The sequence below is a fragment of the Eulemur rufifrons genome, chromosome 7 (assembly GCF_041146395.1).
Source record: "Eulemur rufifrons isolate Redbay chromosome 7, OSU_ERuf_1, whole genome shotgun sequence".
Taxonomy (NCBI): Eukaryota; Metazoa; Chordata; class Mammalia; order Primates; family Lemuridae; genus Eulemur; species Eulemur rufifrons.
In genome coordinates this window covers 152,591,684-152,613,597 of record NC_090989.1, presented here as the reverse complement: position 1 = coordinate 152,613,597, position 21,914 = coordinate 152,591,684, and the positions used below count along the sequence as shown (strand labels likewise).

The window sequence follows — 21,914 nt, the reverse complement described above, 5'->3', positions numbered from 1 at the left end:
TTTGTGACTTCCTTGTGGGCCAGGAGCACTCACCTAAAGGGAAGGAGAGTGTGAGAGGACATGGCCAGGCTTGTGGGCCACCATGCCCAGGCCCAGGAGACCCAAAACCACGGAAGGAGAGCAGTCCCCATGAGTTTGGCTGGGTTGAGAATGCCACCTGCGCCCAAGTTCCTTCCATGCAGGGCCCCAGGGCTGCCCAGAGGTTGGAGATGGAGCCACATTTGATAGAAGTCAGGGATAAATTACACAGAGGAGGGGGTCATTCTGATTCACAGTGAGTTCCAGATCAGAATTTCAGTGTTTGTTCTAGAGCGTGCATCCAGGGGCATGGCAGACAGGCCAGGCCCACTAATGCGTGTCTCCTGTCCCTGTCAGCAGGAGCCAAAGGCACATTGACTGTGCACAATAGGTGGGTGCCGGTTCTCCACTAATACAGTGAGTGTCACTTCTGCAACAGCAGAGTGGGGTCCCCTTGCCCTGAGGCAGGAAAGGAGAGGTTTCCATGAAACAATAAAGCTGCACCACTCATCAAAACGAGAATGGTGGTAATGAATTCTACCAGGTAAGTGGTTTTTAAAAAACAACCTGTATTGACTTACTTATTTCTGGCAGCTGCTGTCCAGAGGTGTCACAGGCAGAAGATGGGGTTGAAAGTGCTATGCACGACTTGGGAGAGGAATTATAAAAGTCAAAATCAGCAACTAGTCCTGCTAAGTCATTAGTTTCTGGGATTAATGATGGTAAATTGTGGCTTTCTTTGCTATGGTGACCTAGGGCTGGAATTGCATTTCCAGTTCAGAAACAGGCCATTTTGGGAGCTGGGCTCTTTTATGACGATTCCTGTCCCTAGCTGGGCTTGTGGAGGTCTCAGATTTCTAAAAGGTTGAGAGGTGTGGAGGAGGTGGGTTAAATGCTGAGAACAGGAGTTGGTGTGAGTTTGAACTGGAAAAGCCAACCCCCCCCCTAAGAAGGGCACAAGAAGCCACCTCCCTGCTCCCTGGAGCCTCACAGGGTTCTCTAAAGACCACTCAATCCCCGTCATTCTGTACCTCACAGGTTAGAGCTTCTGTCTCCCACGGCGACAATCACTTTGGAGTCTGTGGCCTCCTGGAAGCTGGTCTGGATGGGTGGACATGACGGGCCATGATCCTGTAAGGGACACCAACTGCTATCTTGAGAGGCAGCCAAAGTAGCTGATTGAGCGCCCACTGTGTGCCAGGGCACCGTGTTACCCATTTCACAGGTGAGAACGCCAAGGCTCGAAGCCTAAATGTCTTGCTGGAACGTGGCAGAACTGGGTTTGAGCCCAGGTGGGTCAGACTTCGCTGCCCGGTGTTCTCACACTGAACAAGCGGCTTCTCCCAACAGCAGCCCAGGGATCTGAATTCCTGTTCAGGCCTGGTGGGCTGCGGATTTTGTGGTTTTTAGCTTCTGTCACAGCCACGACCTCTTCTTTGTTCATGAATTTGGTTAATTGATCTTGAAACAAAGAGATAAGGATCCATTTTGCTTTCTTGTCATTTGATCAGAAAGAGTCCACATGACCAAAATGTGAAGTCACACAGCTCAGGTAATGAAGGCCCCAGGACCCAGCGTGCCCAGATTTCCCCCAGTGGGTCCCCCAGCCCACCCCCAAACCTCCCCAGGCTGCAGGCCTCCCTGTGTCCAGTCTGCCACTTCCCCCCAGCCTGCTCTGCAGAGCCCAGCTGTGTCCACCCTTCAGGCCCAAGGCCACCTCGTCCAGCTGGAAGGCCGCCACCCTCAGTGGGCACCAGCGCTCCCTGCCTCCCACAGCTCTGGTTTCTAGCAGGACGTGAACTCCTGGACAGGAGGGATGGGATCTCACTCCACCCGGAGCCCCCACAGCTCCCAGGGCTGCGGCTGATGCAGAGCCTTAGGTGACTGAGCTTCCATCAATCCCAACTCACCCAGGGTCCTACTGCGAAAGCACCGCCTGCTCCCATGGGTACCAATAGATAAGGGGCCCTGAAACATCCTTAGAGCAAGTTGGAAATCTTCTACCTGGTGAAGGTAAAGGTAGACTCACTCGTAATGAAGTGGGAAGCACCCTGTGGTGAAAAACGATACAATACTCCTCTCTAGCACCCGCCTGTCTGGGTTGAGTGTTTGCTACTTACAGGTCCACAGCGTAAACAGAGGCCCCAGCACAAACCTGGAGGCAGCCAACAACTAATCAGCCAAAGTTCTGGAAGTAATAACACAGGAAGTGCTGCTTCCTATTAATAGAAGGGAGAGGGTTATTGGGTATCAAATTTAAAACCCTTTAATTTAGCTTCCAAGGAGTTGCCTGGTTCAGAAAAGAAAAACCAAAAGATGGAAGCGAGGAGGGAGGGGTGTGCAGTCGCAGAGTGGTCAGGGAAGGCGTCAATGACAGGGAACACTCGGCAAAGACCTGAAGGAGATGAGGGGCAAACTATGGGGATATCTAGCGCACTCCAGGGAGCGGGGACAACAGGTGCCAAGGTCCTAAGTTGGGATAGTAAGGTCTTCAAAACCCTAAAGTTATTACAGATTTTCAAACTGTAAGGAAGGCCTTGCTGAAATAACAGGAAAGTATCCAGTCCCCTTATTTTCTAATGACAGCTAAAGATCTATCCTCTCTCTCTCCTGGCAGGCAACCCCCTGGGACTGTTTTCACAAACATCAGAAAAGAGCCAAAAGAAAGGAAATGTACATCTTTCTCTCCACATTCACCAGCTCACAGCCTTTAGAATTTGTTTCTATAGCCTGAGGTGTTCCTGAGCAGCGTCCCAGACCAGAGGGCAGGGGGGTAAACTCCAGGCTTTCATTTCCTGCCCAAAACATTATCTCGGGGGCAAAAATCACATGCCCTATGATAAGCCTGACTACATTTCAGAGATTACCAAATCTCCAGGAATAGAAGAAATAAGACAGACAGACAATTTGATGTCTTTCCACTGCCTGCTAATTACTCCACAATTACTATTTTTCTTTTTGTCCCCATAAAAGCAGAAAGCCACTTGGCCTTGCTGCTGGCATCTCCCTTCTCTTTGGGAAGCCACTTCATCTCCCTGCTCTCCCTCCCCCCTTCTCTCTTTCCCTCTCTCTCATTCCCTCTGTCCCTTCAAAGGGTAAAATAAACTTTTTAAAATATTTATATGTTAGTTTCTGCATGAGAAATCTTTCTCCACCTGCACTGTGAGCTCCTAGTATAAACAGAAAGGGCCTTGAACCATTGTATAGGTTTAAATTTCTAATAAAATAAATATAGATCTCCTATCCAAGTACTAACTAGACCTAACCCTGCTCAGCTTCTGAGATCAGACAAGATTGGGCACATTCAGTGTCATATGGCCATAGACTTTAATATCAATCTCTACAACCATGTGAACAAAAAACACTTCTTTAAGAACAAAATGTTCTTATGACAAAAAAAAGGAAAAAAATCACTCTGGGTTCTCCCCAGCCCTGATTAGCCCATTTCTTGCTCTGACCTCAGAAAGAGCCATTGTTATGGAGTTACTAAAACCTAGGAATTACTAAAACTAGGCTTACCACTGCAAGACTTACACACTGAAAATGATAAAATATTGCTGAGAGAAATCAAGGAAGATCTAAATAAATGGACACATATTTCATGTTCATGGATTGGAAGACTTTCCATCATTAAGATGACAATTCCCTTCAAATTGATCTGTAAATTCAACACAATATCTATTAAAACACCCAGAAGGCTTTTCTTAGAAATTGACAAGCTGATTATAAAGTTATATGGGAATATAAAGTATCTAGAAAAGTCAAAAGAATTTTGAAAAAGAACAAAGTTGGATGCCTTACATTATCTGTTTTAATGACTTACAAGTACTTTAAAGCCAGAGTAATCAATGCCACACAAGACACAGATCAATGGAACAAAATTGAGAGTCTAGAAATAAACCCTTATATTTATGATCAATTGATCTAGACAGAGGTACCAAAACAATTCAACGGGAAAAGGATAATCTTTACAAGAAATGGTGCTGGGACAAATGGATATCCACACATGAAAAGATGAATTTAGACCCTTCCTTTACACCATACATAAAATTTAATTCAAAATGGATCATATACCTACATGCAAGAATAAAACTATAAAACTTCAAAAAGCTCTTAAGATATGACAGCAAAGGCATGATCCATAAAAGAAATAATTGATAAAATGAACTTCATTAAAGTTAAAAACTTTCACAATTCAAAAGATATCAAGAAAATGAAAAGACAAGCTACAGACTGGGAGAAAATATTTGCAAATCATATATCTGATAAAGGATTTGTATCTAGAATATGTAAAGAATTCTTACAACTCATGTGACTGAACTTGAAAATGGATAAGATTTGAATATATATTTCACTAAAGCAATATAAATGGCTACAATCACATGAAAAGATGTTCAAAATCATTAGTCAAGAAATGCAAATTAAAACCACAATGAAATGTACACACTAGAATAGCTATAATATAAAAAAGAGAGACAAGTCCAAGTGTTGGCAAGGATGTGGAGAAACTTGAAACTTCATACGCTGCTGGTGGAAATGTGAAATGGTACAACCACTTTGGAAAAGCTTGGCAGTTTCTTAAATAAACTTACTATGTGACCCAGCAATTCCACTCGTAGGAATCCACCAAAGAGGAATGAAAATATACGTCCACAAAGACTCGTACATGAATGTTCACAGCAATATTATTCTTAATAGCCCCAAATTGAAAACAATCTAAACATCCATCAATTGGTGAATGGATTAACAAAATATGGTATATATCCATACAGTGGAATACAATTCAAAAACAATAAAAAAAGAACACACTATTGATACATTCTACAACATGAATGAACCTCAAGACCATTACTCTAAAGTAGGAAGCCAGATACAAAAAACCACATACTCTATGACTGCATTAATAGGAAATGTCCAGTATAGGAAAATCTATAGAGAAAAAGTGAAATAGTGGTTGCCTCAGGATGGGAGCACATAGAGGGATTAACTGCAAAGGGGATTAACTGAGTGGTGAAAATATTTTAAGACAGGATGGTGGTAATGGTTGTACAACTCTGTACATTTACTAAAAAATCACTGGACACTTAAAATGGATGAATTTTAAGGTATGTAAGTTACACCTCATAAACTTAGTAAAACTATTAAAAACTCAGTGGTGTAAAATGGAGGAAGACTAGGGAAGCATGATGAGGTGATCTTTGAATGTGGACATACCTGACTGTCCTTAAGTTCTTTAAGAAACATTTGTCGAGCCTCTTCTTTGTGCCCAATGCTGGGTCCACAACGATAAGGGACTCTCATAGAGCTCACCACCTATGAGGTGAAACAGACAGGAAAATAGGCCATTGCACAGTAGGGGATAGCCATAGGCAAACACAGAGGGACACTAGACCAACCAGAGATGTTTTCCTGCAGGGGGTGACATCTGAGATCCTGAAGGACTGCTTCACGAGGCTGAGTGGGAAGAAGTACCATTATCATGGTGACCCTCTATGCCATGCTATGGAGTTCAGGTTTTATCATGAACTGAAAAACTAGAAAAAGAGAATTCAATAGGGAACTGAGCTTTGTTAAAGAGGAAAAACATCTGAATATCACAAGAAATGAATTGGGAGCAGTAAGCCTGGGATAATTCCTATGAGAACTGAGCAATTCCCATATAATTTTTTTGGTTGTGTGATGTTATTGTGAGCAGCAGAAAAAACCAGCAGTTGCTGGACTTTTGGGTGAAGAGTGGGTATTGCTGCTTAGTTGTGAGGGGAGAGGAGTCTAAAGAAAAACACAGAACAAAAAAAAAAAAAAAAGAAAGAAAGAAAGAAAAATTAAAAAAGAAATGGAAAGTCAAACAGATGAGTCTAACTTGGCTCCCCAGTTTACTCTTCACTCATGGGGCTCTTTGGTTATGATCAGTGAGGTGTAGGATACATGCAAAGGGCTGTTATTACTTTATAAGCATCTGACCTTTCTCCCACAGGGCAGAACCTACAGAGTCCAGCCACCTCTTTTTAGCACAGAGGCGTCCACTTCTATAATCTTCCCCTCACTGCCTAGTCTGTGTCCAAGGTCCACCCCAGCGTTGGGCAGCAGACCTCCACCCAATGAACCTGGAGGCTGGATGGACCAGCTGCTTCACAGATCCAAGACTTTGTTCCCCGTAGGCAAACTAGTCTGTGAGTGTGGAGATCTGGTCTCAATTTTTGACAATAACACCAGTTAGCTGATGAGTCAGGTCAGTTATTTGGCCTTTCTGAGGCAGTTTGCTTATGCTGAAATGAGCTATGCTATCAGCTCCGTGGAGATTACTGAGAGGACCAAGTGAGAATTAACTGACAGAGTGTTTATGTGTGAAACATGTGCTGGTGGGGTGTGTGTGGGAGTGATATAGCTTCCAAAAACTTAAAAATAAAGTTGCCATCCAAAAGTATAATCATTACCCAATAGATGAGACTAACCACAGGCTGACTTTTGGAAAAGTGTGACTGAAGAGTTTCCCAACATCCACAACCACATTAACCAGTGTGTAATCTTAGGGGGGCAGATCTGGAACACAGCTATATTTGGGGAAGTGGAAACTAAAGACAGGAGTCCAGTTCTCACACACTGGTGAGCATACAAATCATCAAGGAATCTTGCCTATACCAGCGTGCCAAACTGCATTCCAGTCCTAGGGAATCTGTCTCTGGAGGGGGACCTGGTAATGAATTTGTGGTTTAAAATTTTTCCAGTGACTTTCATGTGCATCCGAGTTAAAGCACCTTTGGCCTAGAGCACAAAAATGGAGCTGGAAGTGTTGGTTCCAGCAGTCAACAGGCCAGCCATATTCTATTGGGGAACTCTGGAGTTTTATGGCAGCAAGAGAAGAAAACGGGAAATCTAAGAGCAGTGGCAACCTAGACAGGAGCAAATATGAAGTAGCAATGTGCAAATGAAGTCTTTGCATATTTTGTACCAGAACTAATTCTTATAAAATACACACATCTCTCCACAGACTACTTTTGCTGTACATCTGGTTTTTCCCTTATTTTCATAGAAATATTCCAATTTTGTCCAATATGTTCTTTCAGTGAATCACAATAAAAATATGATTTACTTCTAATATTGAAAAAATAAATCAGGAAAGGGCAAGAGCTATTAGAAGTGTTCTCTTTATTTTTCTTTGGTTTCTTAACACAAAAGACATGCATTCTATAAATAAAAGGAAATAAGATTTTCTGGGAAACAATAAATTGGGGGAGATTCCCCCCTAGTCATATCTTTGTGGTCAAGAGGTTGGTCTTCGGCTCCCATCTGGCTGTGATTTCAGATGAAATCTAGAAGAGTAGGCTCTATGTGTATCCAAGAAGGTGAAACACTCAAGGACAGCGAACATCACAGTCCTCTGCTCAGAGCTGGGCTAGACCCCAAGGCCCAGTGAGCACAATGTCTGCCCTATCTCCTTGTTACATCCTTTTCACAATATCCTTGGGTCTTTTCATGGGGCTATTGGAAAGACTCCAATACCAAAGAGCTGGACCAGCCATGTGCAAACAGCCATTCACCATCAGACTGAGGAACCGACCGGGCAGTATGTGAAAATGTTGGTGTTCGCTCACTTGTGCTCAAAGCCCAGATTAAAGCACTGGCTTGATCTTACTTGGCAACACTGACCTCAGGTGCAGCAGTGTAACTTCTATACCAGGAGGTAGGTGTGGACTCAGGAAGGCCACTACAAGACCAGCAGGCCATGGGAAAATGATCTATCATCCCTGGTAGCAAAATCTGGGCCAGCATCCTAAGAATCCAGTGAGGTCCACTAAGTAGCCCAATGACTTTTTTTTTTTTTTTTTTTGAGATAGAGTCTCACTCTGTTGCCTGAGCTAGAATGCAGCGGCATCATCATAGCTCACTGCACCCTCCAACTTCTGCCTCAGCATCCTGAGCAGCTGGGACTACAGGCCCATGACACCTAGCCTGGCTAATTTTTTCCATTTTTAGTAGAGACGGGGTCTCACTCTTGCTCAGGTTGGTCTTGAACTCCCCAGCGATCCTCCTGTCTCAGCCTCCCAGAGTGCTAGGTTTACAGGCATGAGCCATCCTGCTTGGCCAATTCTTAATACCTTCACAATCCAGGCTCATCAGTGCTGATTCAAATAAGAAAGGGGCTTGTAACAATAAGAGCACTGACACACTCCTTACAGGAAACGAAGATCCCAACCTCCTTTTGAGTCTACCTCTATAGGCAAAGCAGAGGGGGAGAAATGCTGGAACTCCACCATGAGCCCAGGTTAAACTGTATCAGATATTAGATTGTTCAGTCTTTTAAAATAAAAATAAATCATTTTCAAGTGCTTATAGGAGAGGCCCAGCTCCTAAGTTGCAGGTAACAAAGGTACTTTCCTCTGAATACATGGTGATTGCACACGCTGGTAAACCTGACAGTCCTCGGGTGGGGGACACACCCCAGGCTCCACATTGTGCCTTTCTGAACAGGCTTCCAGGCCACCCCACGCAGGCAGCAAAGGACCGACCAGGTGGAGACTGGGACCCTAAGACCCAGTCTTGGGTTAAAGGAATTGTATCCTCTTTTAGTCTCTACTAGAAGAATTTTAGAAAACCAGATTTTGGCAGCAGCAGTTTATGGACAGTCCCACTGCCCAGTGCACTGGTAATAGAAAAGGTCCTCCTCTTTGGGTCCTGCTGTGCTACATTAAGGTCCCATCCAGGGAGAAGGAGGAAGGAGTATGGTGTCTCTTTAAGAGGTCATTTGCCAAGATTAGAGGAAGAAATATAAAATCTGTTCTTTGCAGCAGCAGATCCTTTTAGCCTTTAGTTCTTTATGTCATAAAGCAAGCTTTACTTGAATGTGAAGGTCCACCTTGCTGGTCAGTCTTCCAAGGGCTGGAGGGAAGCCAGACCCCTGGAATTGGCGGCTGGATGGAGAAGCAGTGGAATGGCAGGGCAGGCAAGGTTACCAGACCAAGCCAGCCCATGGCTGGTAGGAGGAGAAAGCCCCTGGTTAGGTTCATAGAGGTGCAGATATGCCCCAGAAGTATCACAATGAGGAAAATCATCCAAGGACGATAGATGGGCGAGTGAGATTCTGGCCAGACCTGCTGTTTCCTGCTGGTCAAAAAGGGAAGGAATGTAAGTGACAGTGGGCAATCTGAGTGAGTGCTGCAGTGGCAGTGGGAGGTAATCACAGGGACATCTGGAGCCCCCAGCTATAGCTGGGAGCTCCCACCTAGAAGAATGGCTGCTTGCTAAGCCTATGATTAAAAAGGTCCCCTGACGGCGGGTGTGAAGACAAACCCCATGAGCACCTTGCTACAGGACCACTTGAGATGTACTGATTCCAGGCACACCGGGGCTCAGAGGGAACCCCAAGTGCTGTGCAAGACCTCAGTACCCTGGGATCCGAATGTGGAGTGGACACCGCCCTTCTCATGTTGGACGGTTTTCCATTTAAACATATTTGCCTTCAGTGTCTTTTATGCTTTTTTCTTCCTGCAAAATATGTTCACATAAAAAAAAAGTATTTTTCTTTCCAGTTTCTTTCAAGTGTGTTTTCTTGTTTAAATTTCTTTCAGTTTCTTTCAAGTATCTTTTTTTCCCTTCTGTTTCTCCTGGTCAAGATGAAAAAGACCTCACCAAAATCCCAAAGTTAGACATGGGTAAAACTTCTATATTTCCTGCTTACCGGTGATTAGAACAAAATCCTTTGTGCCCTACAATGGAAGATGGAACATGCTTGTGTGTAGCCAGCACACTGCTTTAGCTGCATCATCATAGGCAGTAAGAACATTTAGAGGGTGCCCTTTCTCGCCCAGTTATACCCCACAGTTTCCAACAGGCTTGGCCACTGCAGCTTCCCCACGGCAAACTGGCCACAATGTGGGTGGAAAACAAGCAGGCAAGGAGGTGCATCAGCTGGAAGTCCTTCTGCAAATGGGTGGCCCACAGAGTCACGGTGGGTGGGAGCTGGGCTTGGATGGAGTGTTCATGTGGACCAGCAAAACACTTCCATATCACCAGCTGCGGGACCCAGAGGGGCTTTTGTCCTGTCCTGTGCTGTGCATCTTGATGACCCAGGCCTGAAGGTCAGTGAAGGAAGACTTAAGCACCTGGAAAAACTGTATGTCTGGCAAGCTCACATTTCACCCCATCTTCTGGTCCACCACCTCTCCTGAGAGGGATTGTTCCTGCAAGGAAGCGCCTATGTATGTCTGTACCAGATTCCCACCCCACCACATCCCACCCTCTGCCTTAGATGGTGAGGAGAGGGATGCAGCCCACACCGACCCCTCCCTCATGGCACGCCATAGGGGCCATAAATGTCCAGCGGTCCGTTTCTGGGTCATACATCTCCACCGAGCTCAGGTTTGACTGTCCATCATAGCCCCCCACAGCATACAGGCGCCCACAGCTGGCCACGAGGGAGACCCGGCTCCGGCGTGTGTGCATGGGTACTATCAGGCACCACTGGTCTGCCACAGAACTGTACATCTCGGCGATGCTGAGGAAGCCAGAGCCATCATAGCCCCCACAAACAAACATCTTGCTTCCCAGGGAGGCGGCTCCATGCCGGCAGCGCTTGTTGAGCATGCCAGCTGCTGGGTACCAGGTGGCTGTGTGGTGGTTGTAGTGCTCCACCTGCAGTGGGGAGAGAAGCACAGGTATAGAATAGTCAGAGTCAAAGCTTAGTTCATGGGGTGACCTTGCAGGACACAGTGGCCCACTTGATGTCAGACTCCTGTTGGAGGCCTGGGGACAAGGAGTTCTGCCAGAGTGTGCCCTGGCTCTAAGACCATTCCCTCGGCTACATGCCTGCTCCTGGCAGAGAGGTTACCTCACCTAAGCTTTTCTGTTTGCATTTAAGGAAATAAATACAGGCTGTGCCCAAGGATGCACTGCTAGGTAGTGACAGAGCTGGGATGAGCTGGGTCTCCTGTAATCTGTCCAGAGTGCTTGCCACTACAGCACTGACTGACTTTGTTGAGCTATTTTTTAAGAATAAATGCAATTTCAAACAAATTATTCATAGGAATACAACTGTTTGCAAATTCACACTTTGTCTACAATTGACTTACTTTGGGTGGGAATTTCACAAGCTCTAATGCAGCATTTGATGGACAGCTGAACAGGGTGGTAGTGGAGGTGGGAGGGGTGACTACACCTTGGCCCTCCTTTCTGTACCCTGGCTCCCATTCTGTGGAAGTTGAGAATTTCAGAAGATGCAGTAGATGGCTTGAAACCTCACTAGATGATGCTTTGTCCAGCAGTGGCAAGGCTGAAGTTTTTCAAACAACTGTCTTTCAAAGTAACTCTCAAAGATGAAAGGAATAAGTGCCCTTAGCCCAGGAGGAGCCCAGACTCACACTGTTGAAGATCTGCAAACCATCGTGGCCGCCCGAAACATATATCCTGCCCTCAAAGACTGTAACCCCAGCAGCACTGCGATTCGAGCTCATCGGGGTCACCACTGTCCACCTTTAGGAAAGAGTCAAAAAAGAAAGGGAGGCATGAGATTCAGTGTTTCTGTATTCCCAAGACGGCTCAGCAGGGCTCGGTGAACTGTGCTGCACATCTCCACACCTCTTACCACCTCTCCCGCCACCTTTGCTGACAGCTCTCTCTGGCTGCCACCTCTTGCCTGAGCTTCAGATCCATAGCTTGTCTTCTTGGTTCACCTTCGTGAGTGCTCAAAATCAGCATGCCTCAAATGAGGCCTCTCTCTCCTAAGGATCTGCTCCTCCTCTGCACTCCCTGGTCTTGTTAATGGGACCATCAGCTATCTAGCTGCTGTACTGATAAGACTCAGTCATTTTTTTGTCTTCTCCCATACCCTCAACATTCTTGTGGTCCCCAAGTCCTAGCTGGTTTGCCTCCTAGTCACTGCTTATTCCCATCCTCCCTACCAATGCCCTAGCTCTGTCCTCTCACCTGGACCACTGCAACAGTGTCCTTACAGGTGGCCTGGCTTTCAGACCATTCCTGTCCTGGCCCCACACAGCCAGAGGGATCACTCCTCCAGTGGCTGCACCATGTCCCTCCAGTGGCTCCTCACTGTCTCCCCTAAGGCAGAGTCCAGGTTCCTTAATGTGGTTCTTCACCACTTAGTTCTCATGTACCTTCCAGCTTCACCCATACCACACACCACCCACACCTGCTCTGTCTCCCTTTCACACTCTGTGCTGTAGCCCATGAGATGATCACTGCTGTCCTCGATCACAGTGAGCACTTATGTGAGCCTCTCTCCCTGCTGTCTCCCTGCCTGTGAGGAGCATCTCGCACTAGCTACCATTACAGGTGTCACCTCAGAAGTCATCCCTGCCACCCTGCCTCTCCCCACCACCCTCAGGAAGGTGAAGGCGCTCCTCACTCTGTGCCCAAGAGCTCCTGACACAGGCCCCCACAGTAGGAGGATCATGATGCATCTGTGGCCCCACCACACCACGAGCTCCTTAAAGGATCTTGGACACCCAGCTTGCTGCCTGGTTGACTGAAAAGAATATTAGCTTAAAAGTATCCTGATGAGTCCATTCAACTATTGCTCATATATTCTTACATAATATGAAAGAATTCAAACGCTGAAATGAAAAAGTTGGGCTAACCTTGTCAGTATTTTTGAAAGAGTATTCTACAAATAGTCCCACAAAATGGTGACAGGTTAAACATAAGGTTAAACAGGGTTCTTTACTGCAGAATTTTTCAGAACCTTTAAAATGTTAATCTATATTATGGTAAGACAAGGACTCTGGTAGTAAAGACACCAACATTTCCCAAGCTTATTTGACTATAACTTTTTTCCCTTTTTTCAAAATCATATCCTACCCACTTTGGAACAATGCTGTTATCTACTTCTTATCCTCTCTCGCCTGCATTCCCATTAAAAGGTACAGACCATTAGATAGGTGTTTCCAAGGATCTCTATAGGCTATTTGTATTAAAAATTTATTTAATCATTCATTCATTTAACCAAGGGTTATTAAATACCGACTATATGCAATGTACTACAGGGGAAAAAAGGTTAGACATTCTCTACCATCAAGAAGCTTAAATAAAAAACTGTAGTTCCAATTTTTATACTCTCTGTTTAATAAGCTCCAGTTGCCCCACGGGAGCTAGATTCCTTACTTGTCTGTCTCAGGCGAGTAGGTCTCCACAGAGTTGAGGGAAGAGTTGCCATCGTAGCCCCCACAGACGTAGATCTGCCCATCCAGCACAACTGTCCCCATGGCACTGAAACAGATACAGCTGTCATCTCAAGTGGGCCTCAGACTTCCTGGGGCAGTCTCTCATGCCTACTGAGAAATAAACCTCACTATCAACTGCCTCTTTCTGGAACAGACTCAGGTATGTGCTAAGTAAAGGTGTAAAACTGAGGTGACAGAAGCTGCCCTCTGGTTCCTCCTGCCTCCTAACCCCTCTGCCCTGGGCTATCTCCTCTTCCTACTCTCTGAGTCCTTGAACTGTCTGAAATGCTCACCTTCTACTTCACCATGCTGAGGATCTAATTTACATTAAAGGCCCAGATCAAATTCTCGCTCTCCCCCAACCCTCAACATGAATTATTTTCTCCCAATGCCACACTCCAGACTAGCTTCTTTCTTTATTACAGCACTTGTCATAGTTGTTCAGATTTTTATTGGCCACTCAAAGGCATGCTGTCCTAGGTACTAAGTTTAGTGTGGTGAGCAAGCCACAGCCCCTGACCACAAGGCACTGATTTTCTGGCACCATAGGGTACCAGGAGTCCATCTGCCACCTCTTAACAAGTGGGGACCTCCTTGAAGATGGAAAAGGCTCTTCATCCGTGTGACACCCACAGGATTAGTTCAGTGTCTTGCACACAATGAGCCTTCAATATATATGTTTATTGTGTTACCTCTGATTTTTTCCATTTGATTCACTATAAAGCTTAACAGATGTGTTTTCATTACACGCGTGACTCCTACTTTGTCTTAGTGGATGATGCTACAGCTCCTGTTTGCTGCATACTTACTATATGTGTCAGGTACTCTACACTTGTATTTTCAACCCTCAGCACACCCTGCAAGGATCACCACAATCACTGTACAGAGTTGGGAGGCAAGGGTCTTTCCTCAAGTCTGCCCAGGGAGGCACACCTCAGACATAAATGAGACAAACCCAACTCCCCCACTCCTCACCATGCCAAGCTCTCCTAATATCAAAGACCCATGGGTCTGATGGAATCATGTAATCTTTGCTCTACACAAAGCCTTATGAGAAATTAAGCACGAATGCTAAGCTGTCCTATTTGATTAAGCATGAATGCCAAGCTGCCCGATTCAATTTTCATACCTGATGCTGGAGAAGATTAAAAATGAATCTGGGTATCTAACAAACAGGAAAATAAAATATACAAGGCTTACTGCCGCCTTTAAGTGTCCATAGTAAAATCAAACTGGTCCCTTTGAGAGACATGATAACAGATCCCCTGAGCCAGCCTGAAAGAGGAGAGAGACTTGCCTTAGGCAAGATCACAAATTTACTAGATATGACTACTATCCTTGTGGACAAACAAACATAAAAATTAAATAATAATAAAGGTGTTCAACAACAACATGAGAATGAATTAAGAGGTGCCACAAAACTGTATGAGATTAACTATCAACTAAGTGTAAAGGCAAGCATGAAGAGATAAGAGAAAAAGTTGATCAGTGTGGCCTGGAATAGCCCAGTGTAAGAAAACTCCATGGAGATGGCCTGGAACACTGGCAGAGAAGGGAAAGAAAGATGGCAGAATGGAGGATGTCACTAAACAGCAGGACAGAAAGTTGTGTGGGATGTCGGGAGAGAAGTGACTAAGAACATTTTAAGGTAGCCTGTAATTTAAAAGGGATAAAATGGAGCTGGGTCCCATGCTGCTAATAACAGGGCATTAACCACAATGAGGGAAAAGAATACTCAGATGACTTTTCTCCAAGACAACAATCCAACCCGGTGACATCAAAGCAAAGAAGTGGCCCAGAGCAGACACACAAGGAAGGACAACTGATGCAGTCAGAGCAAAAAAGGTACTCGTGGTTGGGGACATGGAGCAATGAATCACTTAATCACAGAAAGCTGCAAAGTATCCAAAGCAGAAGGGGGAAGCACCAAAGTAAAGATGGCAGGAGGAAAGAACTGTGAAGAGTGTTCTTGAGAGACACAGATCTTATATACATATTTTTTTCCCTTCCAAAACAAACCTACTTTGATCCTTTGTGAATCTGGTCTTTTTGGTACAAAGGCAGATCCCTCCCAGCTCATGTCCATATACTAACACTGCTGCATGAGGAACATGTGCATCATGGCCAGGATGCTGTTACGTGGCACAGGACTTCCACACTAACTCTTCTTCCTCACCACATGTGCAGTCCCCTGACCTCCCCTCACCACATGCACTTACAAGTAGAGACCCTGAAGCATGGCCAGTGAGAGGTCTGTGAGGCAAATACTTAGATCACAGAATTACAAAGCAGAAATGTCCTTAAAGAGAAGCTGGTCCAGTGGTTTTCAAACTACCCCTTACAAAAAAAATGCAGGTAACTTTTCTCTTCTGAAATTAGGCATATGTCAAGGAAGCTCAATATGTAAAAGATACATGCAGAACTGTCCGGGGTAAATGGATAGGCGCGTGGGACTACTTTCCTCTCCCACCTCAAGCAGCATCGGCTCTCCCACTGCCCAAGCATGTGATTGACTGTTCCACCACGCGTCTGACCTAAGGAAAGATGTCACCTGTCACCTCAGTACTAAGAGGGCTAAATGATGTCCTCTAATCCCACTTATTCAGACAATGTGAGCAGGCAAGTGGTGGAGGAAACAGGTAGCTGGCATGTGTTGAGTGACATACAAACTCCGCCCTCCTTGCAAATACCTATGTGTTCCTGTCTGAGAAAATGTGTCCGACCCTGAAGTAAAGAACAATGCTTTGGTTTATACACCCCCTGGGTAGTCAAAGCACATGTGTAGGGGAGAGTCCTAGGAGAAGGAAAGCATACAGAAGAATACCTTGGATTTCCTTTTATCGCTAATAAAGGTAAATCCTCCTAATTCTTCAAGTTTCAACTTTAATCCCACCTCTTCCCTGAAATCTTCCAGACGTTCCAATCCAGTTTCTCTCCCTCCTCGAATCTTCCACAATACACATTTTCTGGCACTTAAATAACAATACAACTTCCACATGTCCATGTCTCGTCTCCCCAAGTTCCTCAAAGGACAAGGCAGGTATTTTACTTTTAGGCAGGTGGAGGCTCGCTCCCAGGAGGTACCGGCAGTGGCTGGCCTGGCTGCAGGAAATTCCCAGGCCAAAGCTTGTGTTTTACTTTATTATGTGCCCCTGCTTGTCTAGCATGGCGCTCCCCAGATGCTCAGTGTGTATGCTCAGGTTGCACGTGGCTTCCAGAATACCTTCTCTTGCTATTCATGCTCCCCACTCTGGTCCATGTGTCCGTCTCTGGGTTGTAGGCCTCCACAGTGCTCAGCCGTAGCTGGCCATCATATCCCCCGATGGCATAGAGAAGCCCGTTCACTACAGCCACGCCAACGCGGCTGCGGGCTGTTGTCATGGGATGGCATTTCTCCCAGCGATTGGCGATGGGGTCAAACACTTCCACCACATTCAGGGAATCACCTGCATAAAAATTTGCTACTCAAATTAAAACAAATGAGACCACTAGTTTAGATCACAGCTATTGGGCATTGATTATATGGAACATTTGACTTCATTCTATTAGCTCTTCCCACAGAATTATTCAAGGTACAAGGGCCCACTAAGACATTTCAGCCATGATAATCTCAAACCTAATTCTTTAAGGAAAATCAGAATTGGACAGGAGGCACTTACTTTTTAGAGAGGGTAGTTTTCAGTTACAATCAGGTACTCCACCTGCTTAAAGCCAAAGATAAAGGCAAATGGACACAATATTTCCTCAATGTGGGAGGCACGCCCAGAGGGAAAGGCATGAGCTCCAATGCCGACTGTCTAGTGGACTGCCTTGTTTCCTCATCCTCTGTTTCACATGTGGAGATAATCTTTACGGCAGAGCTGCCATGAGGATTAAATGATATAATAGGTAAAGCATCTAGCATGATTCTAGAATATATACTCAGTGTTCAAAAAATAGTAGTCATAGTAGCAAGGAATGATAAAATTCCAACCCTACCTTTTTTGACAAGTTTTTGTGAAGATCAAATAAAATTCCCCTCCCTGTTGTATGCTGCTTTGGCGCACTTAGCACTTGCCACACTCCAGCGTACGCTGACTTGACTACTTACCTTTTCCAGGTCATAAGATTAACAAGCAGCAGACTAGTACCCATCACCTCTCATAACCTTCATTTACAAACAAAACTGCCCAGGCCTGCCCGCCAACTCCCCCAGAAGAGGAGGGGGCTCATGGAGCTTTCCTGAAAACCTGACTGTATGACACAAGAGTAGCCAATAACACATGGATTGTAAAACATGTGAGTGTTTCATAGGAAGCAGGGGGTGAAGAGTGAAAAGTATTATTGATAGTGGCAGACTCTGTGTATCTGGATAATATGCCTCCTCCTGGGGGCATTCTCACAGTCTAACACCAGAGGTTCATATTACTAAATGTGAATAGCCTGGTAGCAGACCTAGGTCTGTGTCCTATCCAGGGCAGAGTCGATGCTATAACCAATGTGATATTAGGGTAAAAGTGCTGGTTCCTGAACCAGTACACCTAAGTTCTAGTTCTTGCTCTGCCAAAAACAACCTGTATGAATACAGTGAAAGTTCTCTGGGCTTCTATTTCCTCATCTGTAAGGTAAGAGGGCTGGGCCTCAAGGATTTCTAAAAGGCGTTTTTAGCACTGATATTCTGATTCAATGGTATGGATACAGGATATGCTCTATCTGTAGAGCAACGATATAAAATCAAGAGGGGCGAATGTGGTAATAGCACAAAGGAGAAAAACCAGAGGGCCAGGCTAGTTTGTTTGGTGCTTCTTCATCCACAGAGCCCAAGACAGGGCTCTACAAAGAGGAGTTGCAAGATACCTGCTGAGTTGAGGCCCCCCACAGCGTAGATAAGCCCAGCAATGGATGTGCAACAGCGTGGCCGAGTTCTGAAAGCTGGCAGGTGGGGCCGGCGCTCTGGCATGAGGTGATAGTCCTTTGCTTCGTCTACCAGGTCTCTGGAATAAGGTGCAAGATATTAGGACAGGAGGTATCCTCCCAACTTGGTCCACATTTGCACTTCCAAGCCTGGCTCCCCAACCCCCAATGGCAGTGCAAACTTGGGAGGACAAGGCTTCTGGAGGGTTTGGCCTTAAAGAACTCAGATGAGTTCTGGGGAAATCATACACAGCTATTGAGACATGCTCAAAATTATAGGGGCAAGATGAGCAGAGCCCACCTTGCCTACAATAATCAGAATGCGTATCTTCTAACAGGCACAGACCAAACATGAGAAAAACAGGGTGGCAGCTAAAATGCTGGGCTGGGGAGGTTCAACAAGCAGCCTGCACCCTGTGGCAACTCAGACCTAGCTCTTCCTTTCCACCCCTAGCTCGCACCATGGCTGCTACCCTGCAAGTAATCACCTCTCACTTATACTGACTGTGGCAGCAACAGCCAACAGCTCCTGATGCATGTCTGTGCCTCCAGCCTGCTCCTCCATCCCACCCTCCTCACTTTAGTCCAAGTTGTCTTTCTAAGAACCTTCAGTAGCTACCCCTGCCAACAGAATAAAGTTTAAACTCCTCAACAGCACCCCTGAGACTCTGGTCGCAGGGTCCCAGCTACCACCAGCCATACACCTTCACACCACCTGCCACTGACAGGCACTACTTCCTCCCAAGCCTGCTGATCCCAACCAGGGGTGGAAAACAAAGGAGAGAGCTGAATATGTGTAAAAATTTTATCAGTAAAAGAGAAAAAATATTTTGTTCTTGTGCATATGATAAGCAATTTGAAGGAGGATGGACATTTTTCTCTGTTGTTCTACTTTTATAATGATCCTCCTATAGGGCCGAACAGTTTTGGTAGCTCTGCCGCACCATATCTTCACTGATTTACTCTGGGTAAAAGCTTGATGTGCTGGTAAACACGTCCCCCCACCCCCTGCCCCCCGCCTACCACTGTAGATGTAAAGCCCACACCCACTAGAGGCTAGGGCACTGATATTTACTGAAGAGTGTGAGGAGCCTCAGGAAGTACCCTTCACACCACCACATGAGCTACTGGTGTGGATGGGTCAGGGCAGGCTACAGCCTTTACACTTATAAATAGCTCAGTGGATGAAGATGATAGAAAATCCTCAGATAACTCCGGGGAGGAAAGCCTCTTCTGCCTTAATGCTCCCACATAGCAATCTCTCTGCCCAAGGTGTAAGATTCGGGCTCTTAACGCTGCCTGTTCCAGCTTCTTCCTGCCCAGAGGGCAGACCAATCTGTGTGCCATGAATTAGAGTGACTACTCCAAATCCTTCCTCCCCTGAACTGGAACAGGTGGCCAAGTCCTCCTCTCTGCCCAGACCTTTGGCATTGTCCTGTGCAGGTCCACCCTCACTCACCTGCATTTGTGGCAGCAACGCACCAGGTCATCCTGCTGCACTCGGTCTGACAGGAACTGGGGCCGGCAAAGGGGCAGGCGGATATTGGACAGCAGCTCAGGCAGGCAGGGTCCCCTCTGCTCCCGGTCGTATCTGACCCAGGCCAGTGCAGCTTCAAAGACCTGCCACGACAGAGTGGAAGCTCTGGCAGCAACTCCTCCCACCCAGAAGCCACAGCCCTGTACCCTCAATCCCTCTACTTACTGTACTGAAGCTATCCCTTGGGCCCATCAATGTTTCCCCCTATTTGTTATCCTGAATCCCTGATTTCTCTTCACTTCCTATGTTACTGTAACAGCTTCCTGGCTTTCATTACGATTATGACTACCTAATGAAAAACCATCAATGGCACCTTATTCCTTTCTGCATCACAACAAAATGCATTTCTCTTCCTGCTGCCCCTGTAACTTAACCCCTCCAAACTTCCTCCACCACCCTCCATTCTATAGCCAGCCTGGGCTGGTTCCCCTGTTCACACTGTCCCTCTCACCGAAAAGTACCCTCTCATCTCTTTCTCTTCATCTAAACCCACTTCTCTATCTTTAAGGCCTGGTTCAAGATCCATATTCTCCAAGGAGCCTTTCCTAATGGCTTCAGCCACAAGGATGTCTCCCTCTAAAACCATACAGCCCTTACAAAATATATCACTCAAATAAATGTGAGCTGCCCCAAGTCATATTAATTATTGGAAGAGCTAGGGACAGGACATCTTGTTCCTGGAATGAGGCTCTTTCCTCTAAATCACAGTGGCTATATTGCTGAGCTCAGGGTCTACTTTTCTACTGGTCACTAATATTTAGGGGTGGGGGCTCTTCAGACATTCAGAAAATTAGCTGAATTGGGACTAATGTCCCAATGCTTGCCTCGTAGAGCCTAGGGCTCCTCACGGCAGGCCACAACTCTTGATTTCAAACATCCCAAGCTGCTCTGCCTTTGGTTAGACTTCGCAACCAATCAGCTTTGCAGCAGTGATGCTCCCAGTGCCTACAGAGCCAGGTCCAAACTTCTGGACCCCTGCATTCAACGCCCTTCACTGCCAGCCCTAGCCACCCTCAGTCCAAAATAACATTTATTCACTATCCCCTTAAGACAACTTGCACACACCTTTATTGAACAGAAAGGCTTATCCTTCGCTCCTTTCTGGCTACTAACACCCTATACTCTCATTTATGCTTTCTCGACCACTCCAAGAAGATCTGTCTTCTTTGTTCTTAGAGAGGACCCTACGATCGCCCAAACCTTGCTTTGCCAATGGCTTCACTCTCCATGATGACTATCCCCTGGCATCATCAATAGCTTCACCTCTTCCATAATTTTAAATATGCTTACCTGGACCACCACCTCCAATCCTTCCAGCTCAGTAACTGACTCCAATTAGCTTTTTGACACCACCACCCCATTCTCAGCTCCCTACATACCTCTCAAATCCAGTATGGGTTCCACGGGTTATTACACAGGTGCCCTCAATTCCCATGCCATGCTCCTATCTCCTTTAATCACATTCACTTGGAAAAAAAAAATCTTTAACCTGGTGAAGTCCAGCTTTTTAAACTCAACTTATCCCCTATTCTGCACCTGTACCAGTATATGTGGCTGACAGAAAACACACAACAGCGCTGACCAGTTTATTTAAAATTTGTAACTACTAATATCATCAGGTCCTGCCTCCTTTCAAGCCCTCTCCATTTCCCTAGCACTGTCGATTTACTCTCCCCCTTTCCTAGAAAACTATTTCATACCTTTTCATCTTTCTCAATTTCTAACACTCCTCCCTCATTCTCACTCTCAGCTGAGAAAACAGAAACAAATCAGAAGAGAATGTCAATTAGAACCTACCAGCATCTCCCTTCCTCCCTTCCCCTCCCCCTGTATCTGGTTGTGTGCACACTGTTCTCCCTCCTGCTGCTGTGGATGCGGATGGCCTGTGCTCCTATCAAATACACACCCCCTTATGTCCTGGACTCCGTTTTCTCTCACTCCAGAACATCATTCCAACAACTATTCTCCCCTTTCTCCTACATTATCAATTCTTCCTTCTTTTTTGGAAAATTCCCATCAGCAGTCAAATATGCTGTAATTTCTTTCACTTAAAAAAGCAAATGCCTCTTGACTTCACATTCCCCTCTGTGACTGCCCCAATATTCTGCTTGTCTTTAGAAAAAGACTCTTTCTGGTTTTGGAGGGGGCAGGAACAGTCTCACTCTGTTGCCCAGGCTGGAGTACAGTGGTGTGATCATAGCTCTCTGCAGCCTCAAATTCCAGAACTCAAGCAATCCTCCCACCTCAGCCTCCTGAGTGGCTGGCACTAATTATTTTTTTTCCCCCATAAAGAC

At 45.8% G+C, this 21,914-nt stretch overlaps 1 protein-coding gene across 2 annotated transcripts in view; it reads right to left on the bottom strand.

Annotated features, from left to right (window-relative positions):
- Window positions 1-7,220: 7,220 nt before the first annotated feature.
- The window catches only part of KLHL18 (kelch like family member 18), a 51,351-nt gene continuing 36,657 nt past the window's right edge, over window positions 7,221-21,914 (bottom strand). The window contains exons 5-10 of one of the 2 annotated variants that reach the window (XM_069475612.1): window positions 19,543-19,703; window positions 18,027-18,163; window positions 16,414-16,636; window positions 13,132-13,236; window positions 11,373-11,484; window positions 7,221-10,647 (exon numbers count right to left, since the gene is read on the bottom strand). In XM_069475612.1, coding sequence (XP_069331713.1) covers window positions 10,261-10,647; window positions 11,373-11,484; window positions 13,132-13,236; window positions 16,414-16,636; window positions 18,027-18,163; window positions 19,543-19,703 — 1,125 coding nt within the window. In that variant the 3' untranslated portion in view covers window positions 7,221-10,260. Of the gene's footprint in view, window positions 10,648-11,372; window positions 11,485-13,131; window positions 13,237-16,413; window positions 16,652-18,026; window positions 18,164-19,542; window positions 19,704-21,914 lie in introns of both variants that reach the window. The other variant, XM_069475611.1, reaches the window with a different exon arrangement.